Source organism: Sarcophilus harrisii, chromosome 4, assembly GCF_902635505.1.
Source record: "Sarcophilus harrisii chromosome 4, mSarHar1.11, whole genome shotgun sequence".
Taxonomy (NCBI): domain Eukaryota; kingdom Metazoa; phylum Chordata; class Mammalia; order Dasyuromorphia; family Dasyuridae; genus Sarcophilus; species Sarcophilus harrisii.
Genome location: NC_045429.1, coordinates 146,921,880 through 146,945,375, shown reverse-complemented (window position 1 = coordinate 146,945,375; position 23,496 = coordinate 146,921,880). Strand labels below are relative to the sequence as shown.

The 23,496-nt window shown below is 35.9% G+C and overlaps 1 protein-coding gene across 3 annotated transcripts in view; it reads left to right on the top strand.

Moving 5' to 3' along the window:
• GRM1 (glutamate metabotropic receptor 1) overlaps positions 1-23,496 on the top strand; it is a 433,745-nt gene that overhangs the window by 299,375 nt on the left and 110,874 nt on the right. For all 3 annotated transcript variants that reach the window (XM_031937657.1, XM_031937660.1, XM_031937659.1), the window contains exon 4: positions 4,999-5,234. In XM_031937657.1, the coding sequence (XP_031793517.1) occupies positions 4,999-5,234 (236 nt within the window). The remainder of the gene's footprint in view (positions 1-4,998; positions 5,235-23,496) is intronic.

Genomic DNA, 23,496 nt, shown 5'->3' with positions numbered 1-23,496 from the left:
ACTGGGGTGACAAATGTGGATATCAGGAAAGATGAGCTAACCCAGAATACAAAAAAAATGTGATGATAGCTTCCTTTTTAAGATAATTATTCTTGCCAAATAGGTGCTAAGCTTCTATGCTCCTATCACTTTCAAAATTTAAGTGACTACTACAAAACCTCAATCATCCCACCCTAGTTAAAATTTTACACTATCCTTAGAAATTCCAAAATATATAGAGAATTGACTCTATAAGAAATCAAGCCATTCTCCAATTCACAAGTAGTCAAAGGATATGAACAGACAATTTTCAGCTAAAGAAATTGAAACTATTTCTATCCATATGAAAAGATGCTCCAAGTCATTATTAATCAGAGAAATGCAAATTAAGACAACTCTGAGATACCACTACGCACCTGTCAGATTAACTAAGATGACAGGAAAAGACAGTGAAGAATGTTGGAGGGGAATGCGTGGAAAATTGTCACACTGATGCATTATTGGTGGAGTTGTGAACAGATCCAGCCATTCTGGAGAACAATTTGGAATTATGCTCAAAAAATTATCAAACTGTGCATAACCTTTGATCCAGCAGTGCTATTACTGGGCTTATATCCCAAAGAGATCTTAAAGAAGGGAAAGAGCTCTGTATGTGCAAAAATGTTTGTGGCCGCCCTTTTTGTTGTAGCCAGAAACTGGAAATTGAATGAATGCCCATCACTTGGAGGATGCTAAATTGTGGTATATGAAAGTTATGGAATATTATTGTTCTGTAAGAAATGACCAGCAGGAGGATTTCAGAAAGGACTGGAGAGACTTACATGAATTGATGCTGAGTGAAATGAGCAGGACCAGGAGATTATTATATACTTCAACAACAATACTATATGATGATCAATTCTGATGGATGTGGTTCCCTTCAACAATGAGAAGAACCAAATCAGTTCCATTTGTTCAATAATGAAGAGAACTAGCTACACCCAGCAAAAGAATTCTGGGAAAAGAGTGTGAACTCTTTCCAATCCCTCTGTTTTTGTCCGCTTGCATTTTTTATTTCCTTCTCAAGTTAATTTTACCTTATTTCTAAGTCCAATTTTTCTTGTGCAGCAAAATAACTGTATGGATATGTATACATATATTGTATTTAACACAGACCAATCATATTTAAGATGTATTGGTCTATCTGCCATCTGGGGGAGAGGGTGAGGTGAAGAAGGGGAAAAGTTGGAACAGAAGGTTTTGCAAGGGTCAATGCTGAAAAATTACACATGCATATATCTTGTAAATAAAAAGCCATAATAATAATAATAAAGGTTTTACAATAAGAAGGAGATTCAGATGTTCTAAGTGAATTAATGTAAAAAAATTATATATACACAATTAAATTGGCCTATCACAATAAAAAAGTTTATCATTTAAAAAAAATTAAAAAAAAGAATTATAATATAATGGAAGGAATGTTGGATTAGGAAACAAACCCTGAGTTTTCATCTTCTTAATTTTGCTTCTATTTAGCAAATTTAGTTTCTATTTAGAAAAAAAATCATTATTTTAATGCACAAAACAAGATTACTATGCTCATTATTTACATTTCCCTTTTTTCAAGGTGGGAGAGTGGGTGAGAAAAGGAAGCATAAGATTACAAGTAAATGTCCCAAGAGTCATTCCTCAATGGAAATGAACAGACAGTTCCCTGAAGAAGAATTGCAAACTATAAACTTTCTTCTTAATTTAAGTGACTGTGGGCAAATTTCATATTCATGAGTTTCTTCATCTATATTACAAAGCATTTAAATTATATGAAGCCAAGCTCTAGCTACAATACTCCTAAGCCTACAAAGAGTGGTTTGGACCAGCTGAGATCCTGTCCAGACCAGGGGTATTCATTCAATCAGACATCTGCTCTGCAGCCCAGATCACTAGAAAACAAAATATACTTTCCTACCTAGAAGGCTGGAAACAGGTGTTTTTAGAATGTACCAATGACCTAGTTCCCCAAATTGGAAAACATATTCATTTTACTGATTTCATATAAAAGATAGCCCATTACTCATAGTTACATATATGGATTTGATTTCGTTCCCTACTCAGTACAAAGAAGAGAGAGGCTAGAAAGTATGGGATAGGGCTCTCAGAGATACCAAATTAATGTACTTTTACTGTGAACTTAAGTCAATTCAAAGCAAGGTTTTGTCTGGGTCATGTGAACACTTAAAGGAAGCTACAGATTCTTCAATCACAGATGACACAAAAAGTTCAAAAATATGACTATTCAAAAAACTTGCACGGGAAGTTTAATTAAAATTAAATCCAAAGGAGTCACTGAATTCTCAAACTAATAAAATAAAATATTGAAGTGGCCTTTATCTTGCAGCAAACAAACATGTTTCTTCCTTACTTTAGCCACCTTATTCTCAGGGACAGAGTAACTTGTTTTTTTCTAATGTTGTCATTTTGAATTGGCTTCAGAATGTAGGAAAGAAGCCCCTTTTGTAAAAGGCATTTGTTCCCTTTTTCTGAATTCCCAGGAGCAAAAATATTGGATAGCACTGGCAGGAGGTGAGTCAATTTTCTTCCTCATCATACATGAGCTTTCAGTGTCTTCTTGACTGAAATTTCTTTTCCTATTTCAATAGTTTTCTATCCCTGGAACTATTTCTGTGGTTATTGACAGAGATAATAACAAGCATTCATTCATTCATTCATTCATCCATCTATCCATTCAACAAATACTTATTGGATATGTAATAGGTTAAAGGCATGTATGAAATATTATGTATAATTCACAATTTTCTGTCCCAGAGGATAGACTGTTGGAACTGAATTATGAATAGTGTTGAATTCCAAACAGAGATTATATTTAATTAGGTATCAGTATAATCTATTAATCAAAGAAGTTATATAATCAGACTTATGGCTTAGTTATATCATTTTGAAAGGCAAATAGAAGATGTATTAGAGAGAGAAAAGACTTGGGACAGGGAGACCAATTAGGAGGCTATTGTAATTTCTTACATAAGGACCTGAACAAAAGTGATGATCATGTGAATGATAGGAAGTGGATAGATAGATCATATGTTATGGAGCAACATGGTAGCAGCTAATTGAATATATGAAGAGTGAGGAGTCAAGAATGACTCTGAGAATTGTAAAATTGAGTGCCTGAAAAGGATGGTACTAAGTGGCTTTGACAACAATAAGGAAGTTGAGAAAAAATAGAATTTGGGGAAAAATAATGAGTTTTATTTGATCATTACAAGAAAATATGATATGGGCAATAGCCTATTGATGACATAGGACTCAGAGAGATTAGAATCAGGTATGTAGATGTAGAAGTCATCTAGACAGTTAGATAGCAGAGTAGATAGAGAATTGGGCCTATAGTCAAGAAGACCTGAATTCAAATCCAGTCTCAGACATTTACTAGCACTCAATTAACCTCTGTCTGTTTCCATTTCCTTAACTGTAAAATAGGAATAATAATAGTATCTACCTCTCAGGATCAAATGAGATAATGTTTGCAAAGAACACATATTGGATGCTATATAAATGCTTATTTCCCTTCTTCCACTCCTTCACCTGTGTAGAAAAGATAATTAAACTCATGGGACTTGATAGAATCATTATGTGAGAGAGTTTAAAGAGAGAAGATCCAGAATAATCTTTGAGGAACAGCTGCAATTTAAGGGGATGATATTGTAAGTCAGTCAAGAAGGCTGAGAGATGGCAGAAAGGTAAGAGGAGAACCAAGAAAGCAGTGACAAGATAGCCCAGAATGTAGAGTGTCCAGGAGTGAAGGGGTAGTCAGCAGTGTCAAATGCTGCACAGAGGCCTTCCAGAGGACAAAAAACTACATTTGTTTTTCCATTTTCTCTCACCTTGATCCTACCCCAGCCCTTGTCTATCGGGAACCATTAAAGTAATGGCATATGCTGGTCCTCCCTCTCTCCCAACTGTCCCTTTCTTTGCAATCATATAGCCTTCATTATCTTTTGACTTCCATGATTCAGTGACCTTTTCACTGGTCTCCCTGCCCCTATTTTCTTTCCTTTCCAATCCATCTCCCATACCATTGCCAAATATGTTATTCTTAAATAGAGATATGACCTTGTCACCTCAATACTAAAACAAAACAAAACAAAACAAAACAAACAAAAAACAAAAACAAAAACAAAACACAAGAAATCTTCAGTGGTACTTCCAGAAATTTGGCTCCCAATCTTATTTAGCTGACTTCTATATGCATTCTCAGATCTAATAAAACTAATCTATGACTGTCCATCTCCTTCTATATTTTTGAACAGATGATGCCTCATAACTGAAAGTGGCTCCCTCTTCACTTCTGCCTCTGAGAATTCCTAGCTGCTTTCAAAGCACAATTTATGGGTCACGTCTTACTCAGAACTTTTCCTGATCTCTTCAGTTTTTTTTCTCTTAAAATTACCTTGTTTATTTGTATGTATTATATATTTGTTTATCCACAATTATGTCTCCCAGTAGTATGTAAGCTTCTGGAGGTCAGGGACTGCTTTGTTTCCAACTGCAACACATAGTATATGTCTCACATAGTAAGCACTCAATTAATATTTGCTTCATTTTTACTTTTTTCGGTTTAGGAGTTCCCAGTTTTATCTCTGCCAAGCACTATTGCCAACTCTGGTAATTAATATATTCACTTTCATTTTGTCTTTGTGCTGATTATTCATCACAAGGGAAACCAGGCAAGAAAGTATGTGAATGGCTCAATGAAAACTCATCCACATGGTATTGGGGGGGGGAGAGGATGGGGAAGGGAATCAACAACACCACAGGTGTCTAAGTGAAGAGATGGAACAACGATTTTGGCTACACAGACAAAAGGCAGGTAATTAGACTTTCATGTCTACTAATGGTATAAATGGATCAGCTCTTTTGTCTATCATCTTGCATTCATTGGGTTTAATTGCTGAGTGTTCCCTTTCATACCTAATGCTCTATCATGTATGGATTGTTTATTTACTCTTTATATTTCCTTTTCAGTGATGGCTGGGCAGACAGAGATGAAGTCATTGAAGGTTATGAAGTTGAAGCTAATGGAGGTATCACCATAAAGCTCCAATCACCCGAGGTCAGGTCTTTTGATGACTACTTCCTAAAATTAAGGCTGGACACCAATACTCGAAATCCATGGTTCCCTGAGTTCTGGCAGCATCGATTCCAGTGCAGACTTCCAGGACACCTTCTGGAAAACCCGAACTTTAAAAGAATCTGCACAGGTATGCCACTCTCAGAAAGAAATTTAAATCATGTTTTATTAATGGAAAGTATGACCATAGTAGACTAATATTATATTCTGCCTCTTTTATCCCCACTCTTCTGAACAACCTTTATTGTAAGAGTGGAGGTAGAAGAGGTAGAGAGAAAGACAGAGAGAAAGCCAATGTAATAATGAACTAGATTACTAGCATTGGTACAATAGATAAGAAAAAATCAATTTGAAAACTTATGAATTTTCAATATGCTGTCAATGCTGTGTCAATTCTAACTCTACAACTACTCATGCACATAGTTCTATAAACAGAAAGAACTTGAGAAGACATTTAGTTCAATTTCATGATTATGGGATCCCATAATGTGAATGCTATCTCTTGTGATCCTCACAATAACCCTTATGAGTAAATGCAAAATTATCCCTATTTTATAGATGAGGAAAAAGAAACTGAGAGATTAAGTGATTTGCCCAGAGTCATATTGCTTGTAAGTATCTAAGGAAGGATTTGAATTCAGGTCTTCCTATTTCTAGCGCTCTTACTCATTATGTCAAATAATTTGCCTAGGTTTGCATTGGTAAAAAGTGGAAGCAACAGAACTTGGTCAGGTTCTTAAGACATCTCAACCAGCATTTTTTCCTGTGAGAATTCTTACAAAGTGCTAAGCCACTGGAATTGATAAAGACAATACTTATGTACTTAGTTCATACCTTTAGAGTTCATACTTTTAAGAGCGTTCACACATTAGTTCACACATTAGAGTTCACACCTTTAGAGAGCATATATAAGCTAAGAGCCTCAACTAAGACTGATTTTGGGAGATTCACAAGTCAGAAGCTCACAAACCCACTCTTTCAGAGGCAGAGTCAATTTATTCCATATTCCACCTTTGTGCTGGCTGAAGGCTTTAGATTAGGAGGGAGCTAGAGACTGAAACTGGTAGAGACAAAGGACTAGTGGCAAGAGCTTTTGGAACCAAGTAGAGAGATAGGCCTCTAAGAAAGCTAACTGGGTCATTTTGAAGGAAACAATAAAGGATTGGGATTCTAACTCCTGGCTGAATTTGAGGTGATTATTAAATTGAACTGAAACTAAGGCTGTCCCCAGAAGCTCCCCAAGAAATCTACTCCCAGAGAACATTATAATTTAAAGAAGAACATTATACTTTCCCTTTGTTTTCTCTCCATTCACATAATCATCACCCTAGTTTATATCCTTCTCACCTCTTTCTGGGATTATCACAGCACTTTTGTGTCTAGATTCTTAGTTTCCAATTCATCTTCTGAAACAAAGTTGGCAAAATAATCTTCCTAAAATACATGTCTGACAATATAGTTCAAGGTAAATCAGGGTCTCCTTATTTTTAGGATTAATATATCTATTCCTTGGCCATACACAGTGATTCCATTCTTTTTCCCATAGTTTTTATTATCATGAAGATGGCCAGCTTGCTATTCTCCTTGGCATTCCATCTCCTAGTTCTATGCTTTTGCACAAGCTATAAATGAACCTTGCCTTCACCTAGCAGATTTTTTAGTTTCTTTTAATGCTCACTTCCTGTGAAATGACTTTCTTCACCCCTGCAGTTGATTATATTCTTTCAATATTATATTGATATATATTTCTTCAGATGATCATATAATTAGCTGGGTACATATTGAATAGTCCCACATACATAACTCTTTGATATCATGCGAAGGTTTTTTGTTTGTTTGTTTTGGTGAGCATGAGCTTTGTGTTCCCTGTGTTTAACAGAGTGATTTGCATAGATGTTTAGGAACTTCGTAAGTGCTTCTCATATTGAACTGACTTGTAAGTGCAGTGGTCATTACTTAGGTCTTCTGCACTCACTCCCAGTCTCTTAACATCCCACAGCTCCAAAAAAGGAGGACAGGGAATTCTATGAGCAATTAGGAGAACAATTCTGATCAAGTTTAATCTGAGATAAGAGAGAAATTCTTAGGGTAGAGCCCAGTAGTGACAGTGTCAGACTTTTCACTTTATTAAAATCACATATTTGATCATTATGACAAGCATTTTGATATGCCCTACATTTTTCTACATTATTTAGGCATAAAATCTTTCCTTCATTATATTATTTTTGATGTTTAGTCATTTAGTCAAGTGAAGAATGACTCTTCATAACCCCATTGGGGTTTTCTTGGCAAAGATATTAAAATGGTTCAACATTTCCCTCTTATTTTACAGATGAAGAACTAAGGCAAACAGGGTTAAATGGCATGTCCTTCACACAGGTTTTAAATGTTAAAGGCTGGATTTGAACTCAGGTCTTTCTGACTCAGCAATGTCATAAATATCTTTCCATTCTGAAGGAGTCTAGCTTGTGTCATATTAACACTGGAAAATGAGATGACAACCTTTTTTTAAAAGTCTGATTGAGCACTAATGTTTTACAGTCACATATTTACTCATTGACTTGTTAGATTTTTATCAACATATGTAGTGGATACAAACAAGTATAATCAATGATTTTCAGTCTCAGGTAGCTCATGATCTACTCAGGGAAACAAAAAAATAACAGTATAAATCAAATAACAATGGAAGACAGACATAAACCACCTCTTGTTGGCGAGGTACAGTGCTAGTTTCTAGGGCCTAAGAGACAAAAATGAAATAATTTGTGACCTGAAAGTGTTTCTATTTCATGAGGGCATACAATATGTATGCAGGTATTTTTTTAAATGCAAAACAATGTGAGGAAGAATGAAGCACTATGCACTATAGAGATAAGGGAGACTTCATGGACGAGCAGTTATCAGAGCTAAAGCTTGAAAGAAGGCAAGGATTCTGGGAGGAAAAGAAGATGAAAGAGGGATCTCTAGAGGAAAAGGGGATGGAGATGCAGGAGCATCTAGGCAGATGGAATGTAGACCTTGTGAAAGAGCAAGTAGTTAAATCAGACTGGAATATAGAGTATATAATAGGGAATTATATGAAATAAAAGTAGAAAGATAAGTGAGAAGAGAATGTAGAAGGCTTTAAATTCCAGCCTAAGGGATATGCATTCTATTTTTCAAAAAGAATGAGCCATTGGAGTTTTCTGAACATAGAGTCTTATACTAATAAATAAACACATAAATAAACACAAAACCTGGTGCTTTACAAAGCCTAATTTGACATCTTTGTACAAGATAGATTAGAAGAAAGAAACTGGAATCTGAGAGCCAAATGAGAAACTATTACAATAGACAAAGGAAGAACAGATGGTCTGAAATAGATGTATGATCATATGACTGTATATGGTAGGGGGGATAAATAGGAAAATATAATTGCTAGGACTTGACTACTGCTTAGCCAAGTATAAAGGAGATGAGAAAATCTAGGATAATTTCAGGATTATCAACAAATGTGACCTTAGGGATAATGGTTCCATCAGTAGAAATTGGGAAATTTGGAAGAAGTATGAGTTTGTGGTAGAAGATAAAAGTTTAATTTTGTAATTCTGAGTGTTAGCTATTTCTCCTTGTAGAGATGTCTAATAGGTAGATGAAAATGTGGGTCTATAGTTTAGGGTAGAAAATAGGACTGGATATATAAATTTGAGAGTCATCCTCACTTAAATGATTACCAAAATCAAGAGAATAGAGAAGATTATCAAGAAAGAACATTTATAGGAAAAAGCAGAAAACCCAAAACAGAACTTTGGGAGAAATTTGGGGAACAAAAAAATTCATGATGAGCCATAAAAGTATACTGAGAAAGAATCATCAGATCACTTAAGGGACAATTTGGAAGAAATATATACAGAAACTAGGGAAGCAAAGAGTATTCAGAGAGAGGGAGGGATCTGTTGATCCCTTTGTGTTCAAAGTAGAGAAAGACAAAGGTACACAGTGATTGAAAAAAGTCATTAGAGTAGCAATTAAGTTAATTGAAAAAGGAAAGACTAAACTTGGAAAGAGTAACCTGATGATGGGATCTACTGATGGGATCAAGAGAGTGAATTTCCAACAGTTCAGAAGTGAGTATATTATGAGGAAGGGAAGGCAGCAAATTCATACTTTATATTTTTTATATAAATCCCTCCAAGGAGTTTTGTAACCAACAGAAGGAGAAATAATGAACAACAGCTCAGAGGAATGGCAAGGGCAAACGAAGGATTTTTTTTTGTTTGCTTAAGAATAAAGGACACTGGAACAGGTTGTAGGCAGCTAATAAATAGGGAAAGATTAATGATGCTACAAGAGGTGTAAAGGTGACTAACGATCTAACATGCTTTACTTTTCTTTCTGTTTGCAATAAAGTTTGACAAACCTTCTTTTCTTTCTTTTTTCTTTTTTTCTTTCTTTCTTTTTCTCTTCCCCTCTCCTTTCTTTCTCTTCTTTCCTTCCTTCCTTCCTTTTTTCTTTCTTCTTTCCTTCTTTCTTTCTCTTATTTTTGGAGTTTTAATGCAATACTATAAGAATTATACTGCATAACCAAAAGGAATGAGGGGCATTTTCACTAGTATGGGCTCATCTTCTATTACATTTTCTAGATTTCCTCCATTTGGGTTTTTAATTATTCAGTTAGTATAGACTATACATCTGTTGTGTGTTCAGCACTATGAAACCTCATGAGGGAAAAGGGTAGGGACATAGAAGAAATAGAAAAGATATTTCATGTCTTTAATGGCTTTATAACCTAATTGGAATTATAAGGGACTTTTTGTATTTGCAAGATATAGTCCTTTGGATAAATGCTTCATGTGGATATTCCATGAGTCCCAGAAATGTTAGGGACTTGCTCAAGATCACAAAGTTAATTTAGTCTAAAAGACATGTCTTTGGACTACTCCTATACAATGTTCTTTCCATGCTACGATCCTGCTATTATCCTTGGCATATGAGCATATTCTTTAATTATTTCGCTTATTTAAACTTTGTTTTCCCAACTAGATTATAACTTAGAGGCAGAGACTGTATCTTAGACTTACTTTGAAAACTTCAATGACAGGGGCACAATGCTGTGTAAAGTGTGTGTGTGTGTGTGTGTGTTATATGTGTGTGTGTGAAAGAGAGAGAGAAAGAGAGAGAGAGAGAGAGAGAGAGAGAGAGAGAGAGAGAGAGAGAGAATTCTCTGTATTACTGTAGGTCAGCACATGTTCTGGGGCGCTAACCATTTATTGATTAATGTGATAAATCAGTAAGGTGGGGCATTGGGAAAACCCACTAGATTTAGAATCTGAAGACCTTAGTTCAATTTCTCAGTGACTCGAACTGATGCTGAGTGAAATGAGCAGGGCCAAGAGATCATTATATACTTCAACAATAATAATACTAGATGATGACCAGTTCTGATGGACCTGGCCATCCTCAGCAATGAGATCAACCAAATCATTTCCAGTGGAGCAGTAATGAACTGAACCAGCTACGCCCAGAGAAAGAACTCTGGGAGATGACTAAAAACCATTACATTGAATTCCCAATCCTTATATTTTTGCCCACCTGCATTTTTGATTTCCTTCACAAGCTAATTGTACAATATTTCAGAGTCTGATTCTATTTGTACAGCAAAATAACGGTTTGGTCATGTATACTTATTGTGTATGTAATTTATATTTTAATATATTTAACATCTACTGGTTATCCTGCCATCTGGGGGAGGGGGTGGGGGGGTAAGAGGGGAAAAATTGGAACAAGAGGTTTGGCAATTGTCAATGCTGTAAAGTTACCCATACATATAACCTGTAAATAAAAGGCTATTAAATAAATTTTAAAAAAATTTCTCAGTGACTGACAGTGTGAATATGGCCAGGTGATTTAAATTGTCTGTGCCTTGGTTTTTACCTTTGTAAAATAGGAATCATCATAATTGCTCTACCTACTTAATGGAACTGTTGTAGACATCAAATGAGATACAAAGATTTGCTTACCATTCTGTGGTTTATAAACTTCAGTTATTCTTATAATCATCATTAGCCAGTGTTTTGCTTCCCTCTTAAACCCCTTTGGTATAGTAAATAGAGTTCTGGGCTTAATAGGCCGAGATCCTAGGCAAGATACCTGAACTCTGATTGCCTCAGTTTTCTTATCTATATAGCAGCGATCCTAATAACACCCAATTTCCAAGGCTGGGGTAAAAGATAAAATGAGATAATCTTTGTGAAGTGCTTTGCAAAGCTTAAAGCTCTACACAAGTGCTAGTTATTATTATTATTAGTAGTAAAAACACCTGCCAACTTAGAAAAACAAGAATAAAATAGATGAACAATTAGAAGCTTCATGATCAAGGATTGATAGATTATATTGTTTAAATACTGTGAATTTCTACTTGTCATGCTACTGCAAAGTAACAAGGTTAAATATGAAACTAGCTAAGAAGGGAAAAATAATAATCGGTGCTTATGTAGTGCCTTAAGTTTTACACAGCACTTTATATGTGTTATCTCATGGCATATGTGCAATCTCATGGGAATTATCATCATTATTTTCCTCATGATGAAAGAGAAGCTCAGAAAATTAAGTAATGCTTGTAGTCATATAACTATTATAGAGTTACAGAATCTTAGATTTGGAAGAGACTTTGGCCACCATCTTAATCCAACCCATATCTAAAAGGTAATTCTACTGTAAGAGCACTGGCCCTGGAGTTAGGAGGACCTGAGTTCAAATATGATCTCAATCACTTACTAGCTGTGTGACAAGTCACTTAACTCCAATTGCTCCCCTCCCCCCAAAAGGAAGATATACTATACCATATAAGAGAAGTGGTCACCTTCTCTGCCTGACAATTTCCATTGAGGAGAAAAATCATCAATTCCAAGCAGTTTTATTTCTGGACAGATCTAATTATGACAAAGTCTTTTATTGACATCAAGTTGTTTGTGTGCAACTTCTACCCACTGACACTGGTTTCTGCCTCTAAGACTAAATTTAACAAGCCTAGGCCATTCATGCTAATCTATATTGTAAGGCAGAATTCTGATCTTCCTGCCACCCCTTACTTCCAATTTCCACCCTCTGATACTAGTTCTTCCCTCTGGGACCAAACAGATAAATCCTAATCTAAAGCTACTAAAATTTTGAAGCAGACAGGATTCAAAACCAGGATTTTTTGCCTCTGAAGAACATAAGTTTCTGTTATACTTCAATTTGTAAGGATCATAGTTTGAGTTTCTTTCTTTACCAGTGCTTAGCACAGTACTTGAAACATAATAGATGCTTGATAAATGTTTATTTATTGACTGGTTGATAATAGGCTATTGGAAATGGAAGAAAGTTTGAATTTTTGTCATAATTCATGCTATAAGTCAGGATTAGCTAATGTTTATATATGCACCTGTGCTGACATCTCATCTTCACTAATTAGGTTTGAAGCAAGGCACCTAAGCCTTTATTTGCTATTTCCCTTCCTTGTAGCAAGCAGTACTTTACAATTCTCACTTTTACCATGTCATATATAGAGATATATATGTATATCTATCTTATCTGTCTATTTTTATAGATATATATGTAGATAGTAGAAGAATAACAAGCAGTTTTTCATGCCTGGGGAAAACAATGCAAAATTTACTAGGGCACCCAAAAATTAACATTTTACTTTTTAAAAAAAAAATTCAATAATACTTTTATTTTTTCCAAATATATGTAAAGATAGCTTTCAACATCCATTTTTGAAAGACTTTGTATTCCATATTTTTCTCCTTTCCTCCCTTCCCCTCTCTACTTTAGCAATCTGATAGAGGTTAAATACATGCAATTCTCTTAAACATATTGTCATGTTGTGCAAGAAAAATCAGATCAAAAGGGGAAAAAAAAACTCAAGAAAAAAACAAACAAAACAAAACAATAACAAAAGGTGAAAATACTATGCTTCAATCTACTTTCAGTCTCCTTAGTTCACTCTCTGGATGTGCATGGTATTTTGTATTCCAAGTCTATTGGAATTGTCTTGCATCAACATATTGTTGGGAAGAACCAAGATCTTCACAATTGATCATCATATTATCTTCTTGTTACTATGTGCAATCTTGGATCTGCTCACTTCCGTGAGCATCATTTAATCTAAGTCTTTTCAAGCTTTTCTGAAATCAGCCTGCTCATTCAAATGAGCATTTTAAGAATAGGGTACTATGAAGCCACACCTTGGAGAGCAGAATAAAGTTGTGATAAACCCAGATTATACTGGTTTAGGAAAGTCAATTGTTAAATTGGTTTAGGATGAACATTTATATCTCGGAAATTGACAAATGCTACAAATCAAGGCATGATTTCCTGCTTTTTGATTGTATAGAGTGTATAACGGGAAGTACTTAAGAAAATGGTAGAGAAAATGTTGATACTGCAAGTTAAATTAAAAACTATATATATTGTGGGTACTTTTTTTCAGAGGTCTACTTGTTAAATATACACTAACAAATTCTTGGTTGCTAACATTAATAGGTAGGACGGGAGAACAAGTGGGGCAGATGAAGAGGAAAGAAGCAAAGACCACCAATAGATGGCTTCCTATTTGAAATTAATATTTATATGTTAATTAAGTTCAGTTGATTTTAATCTGTTTCTGTTCATACACTCGAAATTTTGGTGCCTTAGGTCAAAGACCCATATAGGTTAACTTGTTAAATAAATAGGGCAACTAAGTGACACAGTCTGTTTGGCCTGGAGGCAGAAAGATCATCTTCCTAAATTCAAATCCAGCTTCATGCACTTACTAGCTGTGTGACTCTGAGAAAATCACTTAACCTAGTCTGCCTCACTTCCTCATCTATCAAATCAGCTAAAGAAGAAAATGGTAAGTATCTTTGCCAAGAAAAACCCAAATGAGGTCAAAGTTGAACAAGACTGAAAAAGATTCAACAAAAAAAAAATAAGTAATCTTATTTTGAGAATATTCTATTCTCAACAATTGTTTTAGTTTTAAAAATAAATGTTTAAAATTGTTTTTGCATGTAATTGGGGAAAATAAAATACTAAATAAATTTTTTAAAAGAAAATGTTTTTACCCATAAAAGGGGCTATTAAAAAAACACTGTCTCAGGATTTATTATTTTAGATACCATTATCATTTATGGGAAGAATATCACAAACTACTGCAGAGTTTTCTATATAAACATTTGTAAGAATAGGTATGAGGCACTTCTCAGATAGGCTAAGATGACAGGAAAAAGATAATGATAAATTTTGAAAGAGATATGGGAAAACTGGGACACTAATGAATCTGGAAAGCAATCTTGAGTTATGACCAAAGGGCTATCAAATTGAGCATACCTTTTGATCCAGCAATATCTCTCCTGAACTTATATCCCAAAGAGATCATTAAAAAGGGAAAAGAAACCACATGTGCAAAAATGTTTGTAGCAGCCCTTTTTGTAATGGCAAGGAACTGGACATTGAGTGGATACCCCATCAATTGGTGAATGGATGAATTAAGTTATAGTATATAAATGTTGTGGAATATCATCATTCTATAAGAAATGATCAATCGGATGATTTCAGAGAGGCTGGAGAGACTTACATGAATAGATGCTAAGGTGAGTAGAACCAAGAGAACATTATATCCAGCAATAAGATTATGTGAAAATCATTTCTGACCAACATGAATCTTTTCAACAGTGAGGTGATTCAGGCCATTTCTAATAGACTTGTGATGGAGAGAGTCATTTGCACTCAGAGAAAGGATTGTGGGGACTGAGTGTAGTATTTTCACCTTTTTTGTTGTGGTGATTTTTTGCTTGCTTGTTTTTTTTTCTCATTCCTCCCCCCCCCCTTTTCATCTGATTTTTCTTGTGCAGCATAATAAAAGTGAAATTATGTTTAGAAGAATTGCACACGTTTAACTTATATTGGATTATTTGCTGTTTAGAGCGAGGGGAAATAGGGAGGGAGAAGGAAAATTTTGGAACACAAAGTTTTGCAGAGGTGAATGCTGAAAACTATCTTTGCATGTATTTTGAAAAATAAAGAGCTATTATCATTTTAAAAATAGAATAGATGTGAGGAAGTAGTATTAACTTTTTCCCTACTTTTAATAGTTAAAACTTCTGTCATTTATTTTTGCCTTCCTTAATTGGGTCACCTCTGATGTTTTACAAAGTTTTTATATTGCATTTAGTTTCTATGGAAACCTTTATTGGGTTTAATCTCAAATGTCACAACCATTTAAATAAAGAGTATTTGCATGGGAGTCTCAATTTGATTGTTAAGGACCTTAAACCCAGATTGAATAATTTGGGAATCAATGTAGCTAATTAAAAAGTGGTGAGAAAATTTCTACACCCTCTTGTCAATTTGTCCTATTCTCTAACAGAAAATATCACTATTTAATTAGTTAAGGATATCAAGGGACTTATTGACATAGTGCTAACTGACCCTTCTAAGTCTAACTTCTAAATTGGTCACTTTAGGATAGTCTAGTACATGTCCTATTAAATCTTATTATTCCTAACCTTCTCCCTCCTCCCCCACAGTTCATTTTTATGCATGCTAAAAATATTCAATGACTTACAACATGGCCTTGTGGATAGAGGGTTCACTTTGCAGTCAAACAGACCTAAGCTGTGTCCTGCTCCTACCATCCATGAACAAATTACTCATCATCTCTGTGCCTCAGATACCTCTCTAAAATTATTAAATTATAGAGGAGTTGGTGACTTGTTTCTAAATAACCAGAAAATCTCAGTACTCCACTATCATCATTTCTGGGTCCATATGGTTCTCTCCTCTCTGGAGGATTAGAGCAAGACCCAGACTTGCCCCCTTGCATTGTGGTTCAGTGTCTTATATCCTTGCAGCTGTGTTCTTTTTCTTCTTCCCCTCTCAACAGGTGTAGTATTGTTCAAAATGACACAATCTCTCTTCAGATCCCACCTCAGACATACTAGCATGGCTTTGAGCAAATTAATTAACGTCCCTCAGCATCAGTTTCTTCCCCTGTAAAAAAGGGGACAATAATAGTACCTACTATGGAGAGAGGTGCTATTATTAATAGAATGAATAATAATGTTATTGTGGCTAATAATATTATTATGAAATGACATAACTAAAAAATACTTTACAAACTTTAAAGTACTATATAAACATCATTACTATTATTATCATCCTAATTAATGAATCTTGGTCCAACATTTTTAGGTAGCCCTTTGCAAAAATTTCCCCTACCTGGGACTATCTGGTTCTCTCTCCAGGAACACTATGGCAACTTTACCTAGATGCCATCATCAATTAGGTCATGTGGCTTTCATTTTTCCTGGGGTTGTGTGGCTAAGAGGCATTGCCATTTCCTAATCATAATTGCCATTAGTGATTCCCTGGGAGAAAGACTTTGTGGATGAAAAGGCTTTTCTAAATGCCCTCATCCCCAATCCTTTCCCACTGACTTTAGGGATTCAGTTGGCTCTCACCTCTTGTAGTTCCAGTCAATCTTTTTGGCTCTGCTCCCTTTTGAAGACCAAGTACAAAGGGTTCAGCTAAGATCACTTATGGCTCTAAACCAATCAAATCATCACTGAATGATGAGATTTAGTCACTCTTCCTCATGAGTCATACATAGATGGACTGATCAGCCACAGTTGGATACACTGTACCTTGATCCTAACATTGTGATGTCATTGGTCTTCTCTGAGTACATTGGATGAACAACAATAAACAGATGGTGTTCCTAAATTCCCTTTATGGAGTTATTCTCAATGACTTCATTTTGATATTAATGAGTATCTCATATCTTCCATAAAGAGAAATGATTCACATCTCAAATAGGTGCTTCTTTCTTTAACCTTGTCAAATTGTCCAGATGTACTCCTGGCTGGCCTTTTTTTTAAGCAATCCTGTGATTTCATTAGTATAATACATGGCCTTGACCAGCTCATCTTAACCATAAGTTAACTATAGAGCAGCAAAGTTACTAACTTGTCCAAGATCAAAGGTTGCAAGTAACAGAGCCAGGATTTGAATCTAGTTTTTCTAACTCAAAGGCCAGACTTTTTTTTCACTGTCTCATCCTTCTTTTCTGGAACTTTGAAACAGTTGAAAGAAAATAAAAGATATAAAAAATATGAAAATAAAGGTGTTTAAAAGGCATAAAGAAAGGTTAAAGAAAGTGGAATTATACTAGAGAAGAGAAAAAATGAGGGAGAATCTGAAATCTTATGAAGAATGATAATTAGTGTGTCTTCATTTCCATCCAAGTCATACTACTTACAGCCTGAAGACTTTAGCTTAGGAATAAAAGGAGATTTCTTGGTAGTTGTTCAGCAACCATAAGGCATGTCTCTAACATATAGTGTGTGAGATTTCCTCTTCTATAGTTTGGACTTTATCACAACAGCTCTGAGAAGTAGGTACTGTTACCCACCCTCATTTTGTAAGTGAGGAAACTGAGAGAAACAGAAATTAAATGACTTACCCAGTATTTGAGACATGATTTGAATCCATGTCTTAGCATTACATCCACTGCTTCACATAGCAACCTGTCAGTATAGGCAGTTAGCCTTTCAGCCAATATAATATAATTAAAGAAAATTTTAGAGAAAGAAAAAAATCTGTCTTTTGACTCCCTGTATATTCAATTTAATTTAACAAGCATTTTTAAGTGCCTAACATGTGCCAAAGACAGGTAGGTCACTGCATTTGAAGTCAAGAAGGCCTGAATTCAGATCCAATTTCAGGCACTTAGTAGCTATGTGATGCTGGTGAAATCATTTAACCTCTGTTTGCCTTAAACTACCATAGAAGAAAATTGCAAGCCACTCGAGTTTTTTTGCTAAGAAAACCCCATGGTTCCATGGTGTCAGAATTAGACACAACTGAGAAGTTGAACAATAACAACAACGTGTTAGACAAGATAACAGGTCCTATAGATACAAAGGCAAAAACCTATATTTTCTGCCTTCAAGGAGGGGAAAACAATAGGCATACCAACACTTAATTATGAAATAATAATCAGACATTAATATGGATCTGCACTCTCATGGATTTAAGAATTCTCTCCAGAGACACAGACAAGATGCTCGCATGTCATCCCATAAATTCACCAAAGGAGGTCCGTACAACCAATTGAAAACCTTTCTTGCTGACTCCTGATATTCCAAGGTGTTACTCTGGCTTTCCACATGTCATCCCTTGCTCTTGTCATATGAATAACTCATAAGGTCATCTTCCCTTACTGATAAAGTAATGGGAAGATGAGAGAGATTAGGGTGGGGGGTTCTTTACATGTGATGTGTTTATAACTAGGAACAATTTTCACAAAGGCAAGTGTACATGGCATAATCTCATAATATTATGTGCTTAGCTTCTCGTCTGTATTTTATGACTCTTTCAACTGAAAAATCCACAGCATGAAATCAAGTGGCCAAAGATCACTCTTGGTTTTTCAGATGTAACTGCTGGTGCAGGTTTATATGCAGATACCACCAAAGCTGAGCTTTAGAGATCTCTTGGCATTGAAAGTTGAGAACTGCAGTGGACTAAGCTGTGATTAGATGTCTATATTAAGTTTAGTTGGTATATGACAAGAGTCACTAGGTAGTGTTAAAAAGGGGAAGGAGGCAAACCATTCCAAATTGGAAGAGGATCTGATCAAGGCTCCCGTGTGGATCATAATGGGACCAAGCCTTTCATCTTCCAAACTAAGTGAGATAGGGAGACATTTTTGTTTGTTTGTTTTTAAGATAACTCTACCTATGAATTGGCTTTTGATATTACTTAATTTTCTAAGGCTTAATTTTTCTTTTACTTCACAAAAACTGAATGAATGAATGAAAGCAATAATGGCAAACATTGAACTAATCTTCTGAGATATAAATATAAAAGAATAGATAGTTCCTAACTTCAGGAAGCTTACATACTAATGGTGGACAGAACATACTTAGGGGCCTATGGAACAAGGAAGGAGTCTTCCAAGTTACTGAAATAATGAGTGGGTTCAATGGAGAGAAAATTGATACACCCTATGCAGGAAAAACAACAAAATGGGTTCTAGAGCTGAAAATGAGGCTGGAAGGAAGGAAAGAAGAGGAAGTGGAGGAAGTAGCCCCAAAAAAGAAGACGAAAAAATGAAGCATGTCTGGTGCTTTCCTGAAATAATACTTTAGGAGAAAGTTATCTTCCTTCAAGGAGGAAGTGAAATAAATATTTAAAGTCCCCTTTAATTCCCTTATTTCTCCCACCCCTCCCCCAAAACATTTCCCATATGCTTTTTCTTGGTTCACTAAAGGTATTTGTGAGGGAAGGGGAAGTATGGTGTGGGAGATAACAAAAACAAATTTCCCAGTCAATATTTCTCTCCATTCTACTCCATAGTAGTAATTTGTCATGTGGCTCAGTGCAGAAAGATGCTTCCAAAAAGAAAGAAAGAACAGAAAAGCAGATGTCTGAAAATGCTGTCAGGATGACTACCAATCAGTCTAAATGTACTGAATCCACTCCAAAGACTTTGGCTCCAGGCTTTTTTTCCCTCTGCATATTGCCTTCAGACTTGACTCTGATTCAAACTGTATACTTTCTTGGGCTGAAATCAGGTTGAAGCAATGAAGGAGAAAGTAATGCACCTGTGTGTGAGCAATCTGCAGTTGGTCGAGTTGAAGAAATAGCCTGTGATGCAGAAAAAGCTAAGGAAAAGGGAGAGGAGAATTTTAAGATTTCTCAAAGTCAGAGTCATCTTGAAGCTGAATGGTGAAATAGGCTTGTTTCAAGTGTTTTCTCTCTCTTGTTTTGATGTCTCTGGCCGGCATTTTCTGTCCTCTGTCCTTCTGTTTAAATTCTAGACAACTCAGGTGTCTTAACCCTCCTCCCTGACAGAAGAATTTACCTGTCTTTCAATCTGAAGAGCCCTATTCTTTGCTTTTAAAATGGTTATCCTATAAAATAATCTATTAGGAGAATAATGTAGCTGCTAATTTGTGCTTGAAAGAGAAGTTTCCTTCAGATACCTCATTCTTTCTGACCATACCCTCACCCTTCTTTAACCCTATTCATATCCATAATATTTCTAAGATAAGGTAAGTGTATTTTAACTGTGACCTTCTGGAAAAAATACATTGGCCCAATGTTGATTAGCCCACAAAAAGCAATTCAAATGATGGAAATAGTAGGTCAGGCAGTGTACCCCAACCTCTGACATGCTTTTAAAGCATGTCCAAGATCTTATAAATTATAACACCTATAGAAAGTCAGTCGGTCAATAAGCATTTTTAAATGTGGTTACTATGTGCTGGACATTATGCTAAACCTTAGACATATGAAGAAAAAGCAAAAATAGTGCCTGATCTCAAGAAGCTTATGTTCTAAATGGGGAAAGAACATGCAAACAACTATGTATAAGACATGTATAGTATAAAGAGGAGGTTGTCTTCAAGGGAAAACACTAGGGACAGAGAGAAGCAAATCAAGGAATGTGTGTGACCCTGTGACTTTTAGAAAGTAGGATTTTTGTAGACTCTTGAAGGAAATTGGATAACTAGGAGATAAAAGGGAAGAGAGAGAGCATTTCAGGTAGGAGATATAGCCACTGAGGATGCACAGAATTAGGAGATGGAGTTTTGTATGTGGGGAATAGCAAAAAAACTAATAGAGGTCACATAGTGAAACAAAGTTTTTACATGAACGTGTAAGGCTCTTGTGAGGCTCAAATGAGATCATGTATCTGAATATGCATAAGACATAAATATAGAAACCTCAGTTTTATATAAACCTTGGTTGTTATTCTTATATTTATTAATGTGACTTTATATGACCTTGACACATCATTTCTTTGAACCTCAGTTTTCTCATTTGTAAAATGAGAGTAATTTACTAAAATTGACCCCCAAGATTCCTTCTAACTTTGAATATGTGGCATGATTCTGATGAGGTTCAGCACAGGGCAGAGAGTTATAGGAACTCCTTCTGGTTGGTGCAGGTCTTTTGTAAATGAATTTATGAACCCAAAAAGTTAGACTGGCAAAAAGAAGTTTATTGGCACTGGGAAGGCAGCTTTTGCTAGGAAGGTGATTTCCTTACTGGCAAAGTCCTGATAGGAAATAAAAGTCTAGCAGAGGAGTCCTGGCAAAAGAGAGAGAGATAAAATTCCTACAAGAGAAATCCTGACAAAGAGGTAAAGAGGGGTGTGGTCCTGTTAGGGAAATAGGTGAGAGAGATAAAAAAGATTAACACTGAAAAGAGAATGTATTCTCAGCAGGCAGAGGGTCCTCAAAGGCAGCTATGCCAAGGAGAGAGAGAGGTTCCTTGGTCTGGCATGTCCTGCTGTTGGCCCTCTGCAAGGAATGAGCCCCAGAGTTGCTTTTTAAAAGAGATCTAAGACTGACATTTCAATTGAATGAGATTACTGGCTCCAGGTCTAGATCTCCAGTAGAATGGGACAGCTTACTAGGAGTGGTCCAGCCAATTTTCAGCGCAATGGAGTTGGATAGAAATCTAGATCTCCAGCTCTAGATTTCAAAGAAAATGAAGAGGTAAAATAGGCATCAGAAGTGGAACTTAGAAATAGATTCAGGAGAGCAATACAGTTAGTAAAGAAAGGGGTTTGGAAAAATATGCCATGAGATATGAGTATGCCATTGATGGGCAGGCTAAATCCATAGAGGAGTTTAGCAGACTAATCAGTTAGTTGTAATAAGAAGTAAGAGGCCATTAACTCGAAAATGTTATGAGGTACGGAGAGAGTACCTCATAGCACATTTAGTCCTGAAAAGGACACAGCAAAGATCTTCATCATAAGCACATCTTTAATGGGGAAATATAACCTTGGAGGTTTCTCAGAAGAGGGCAAGAAGTACCAGAGAAGAGATGGGGAGATAAAGGAGGTGTATTGATATTGAGACTGTTTTAAAGATATTCTGGGAAAACTTGGATCTCATGAGGACTTAAGACAGCCTGGGAAGTTCCCATTATACATATCTTAAAGATGCTAATCAAGGCAGTCTGGGAAAATCATGGTTGCCTTAACTATGGTAATAAGAGACTGGGAAACTAAGTTCCCAGGATAAGCATTTTAGCATTTCCTAAAAAAGGAGAGAGAATAAACTGATTTCAGAATTCAAATCATTTCCTCCTCCAAGTATTACCATACCCAGCAGAACCATTATGATTAAGGTCAGCTTCCAAATAGCAGCACTGTCTGTCTGCAGCCCCAGCACAGACTGGTGCCCTCCTCCAGGCTACTGACTGCAGATGCTGCCTTCCATATTTCATCCCGCCACAAGGCAGCTGCTATATACTTCTTTTGCTAAGCACCTTGGAAAACTGTGGGACTAATTTGAGGCATGTTTTGATACAGGCAAAGTCTTGCTGAACTCTTCAAATCTACACCTAGGACCAATTTTGCTATAGAAAATTCTGAAATGCCAGCTGGAACATTCTGTAAACTCAATGATTTTGTATTATCCTTAATATCAAAATTCCATTCTTATTATCTATAGCATTAATGTTAGTGAAAAGATTTATATAGAACCTACTTAATATCCTCCAGATAGATTAAGATTTCATGTGTGTACAAGCATACACACATGAATTCCCTTCACCTCCATATCTCATCAGGGCAATTATGTTAGGAGAACTAAGGGTTCCAGAACAACTTGTCCCTTTCCCTTTCTGTCACAAAGCTTTGTAACCTTGGATCTTATTGAAATTTTCTTAATCCATTATGGAGGCTTTATTTTCCTTATCTGTAGGTCAGATGATCTTCAAAGCTTTGATTGTCTGTCTTCAAAGTCTATGATTATCTGGATCTTTCATCTTCTCCACCAGCCCAATTCCCAAACCATTTTTTCCTAGCTATAGGTATCACCCAACTTCTCTGCTGTCTGTAGAATTCTCATGCTTTACAGTCTGCTCAGCTCCCCTGGACGTCTGCTCCTGCTGAGATCAGAGAAATTGTCAGGAATCTAGCCTGCCCTTTTCCTGATTCCTCCCTTAGGAGATTAAGACCTGATTACTCCTGCTGCAGACAGAGCAAGACATACTGTGGCCTCCATTGCTTTCTATCTCTGGTACATCAGAGTGGACACTGAGGTGAAAAAAAACAATGGGCATAATTGGGCCTTTGGCCAGCCTTAAAAGGAGACAAATAGCCTCATTTGGCAGGATCTGCGAAGTCCACAAATCTTTCTTTTATGGTCCTGCTGGGGTATCTGCCTTTTCCATATAATTCCCTTCTTTATTTTTAAAATATAGTTAAGATTTGCTTATAATGCAAATGGAATCTAAGAAAGTGGAAACTATAAAGTACTAGATAAATGTTATCATCATCATTCCTCTCTGATCAGTTAGCTAAATTTTGAGAGGATGAAGAGCGTTGTTGTTGTTCAGCTGACTCTTCATGATGTTGT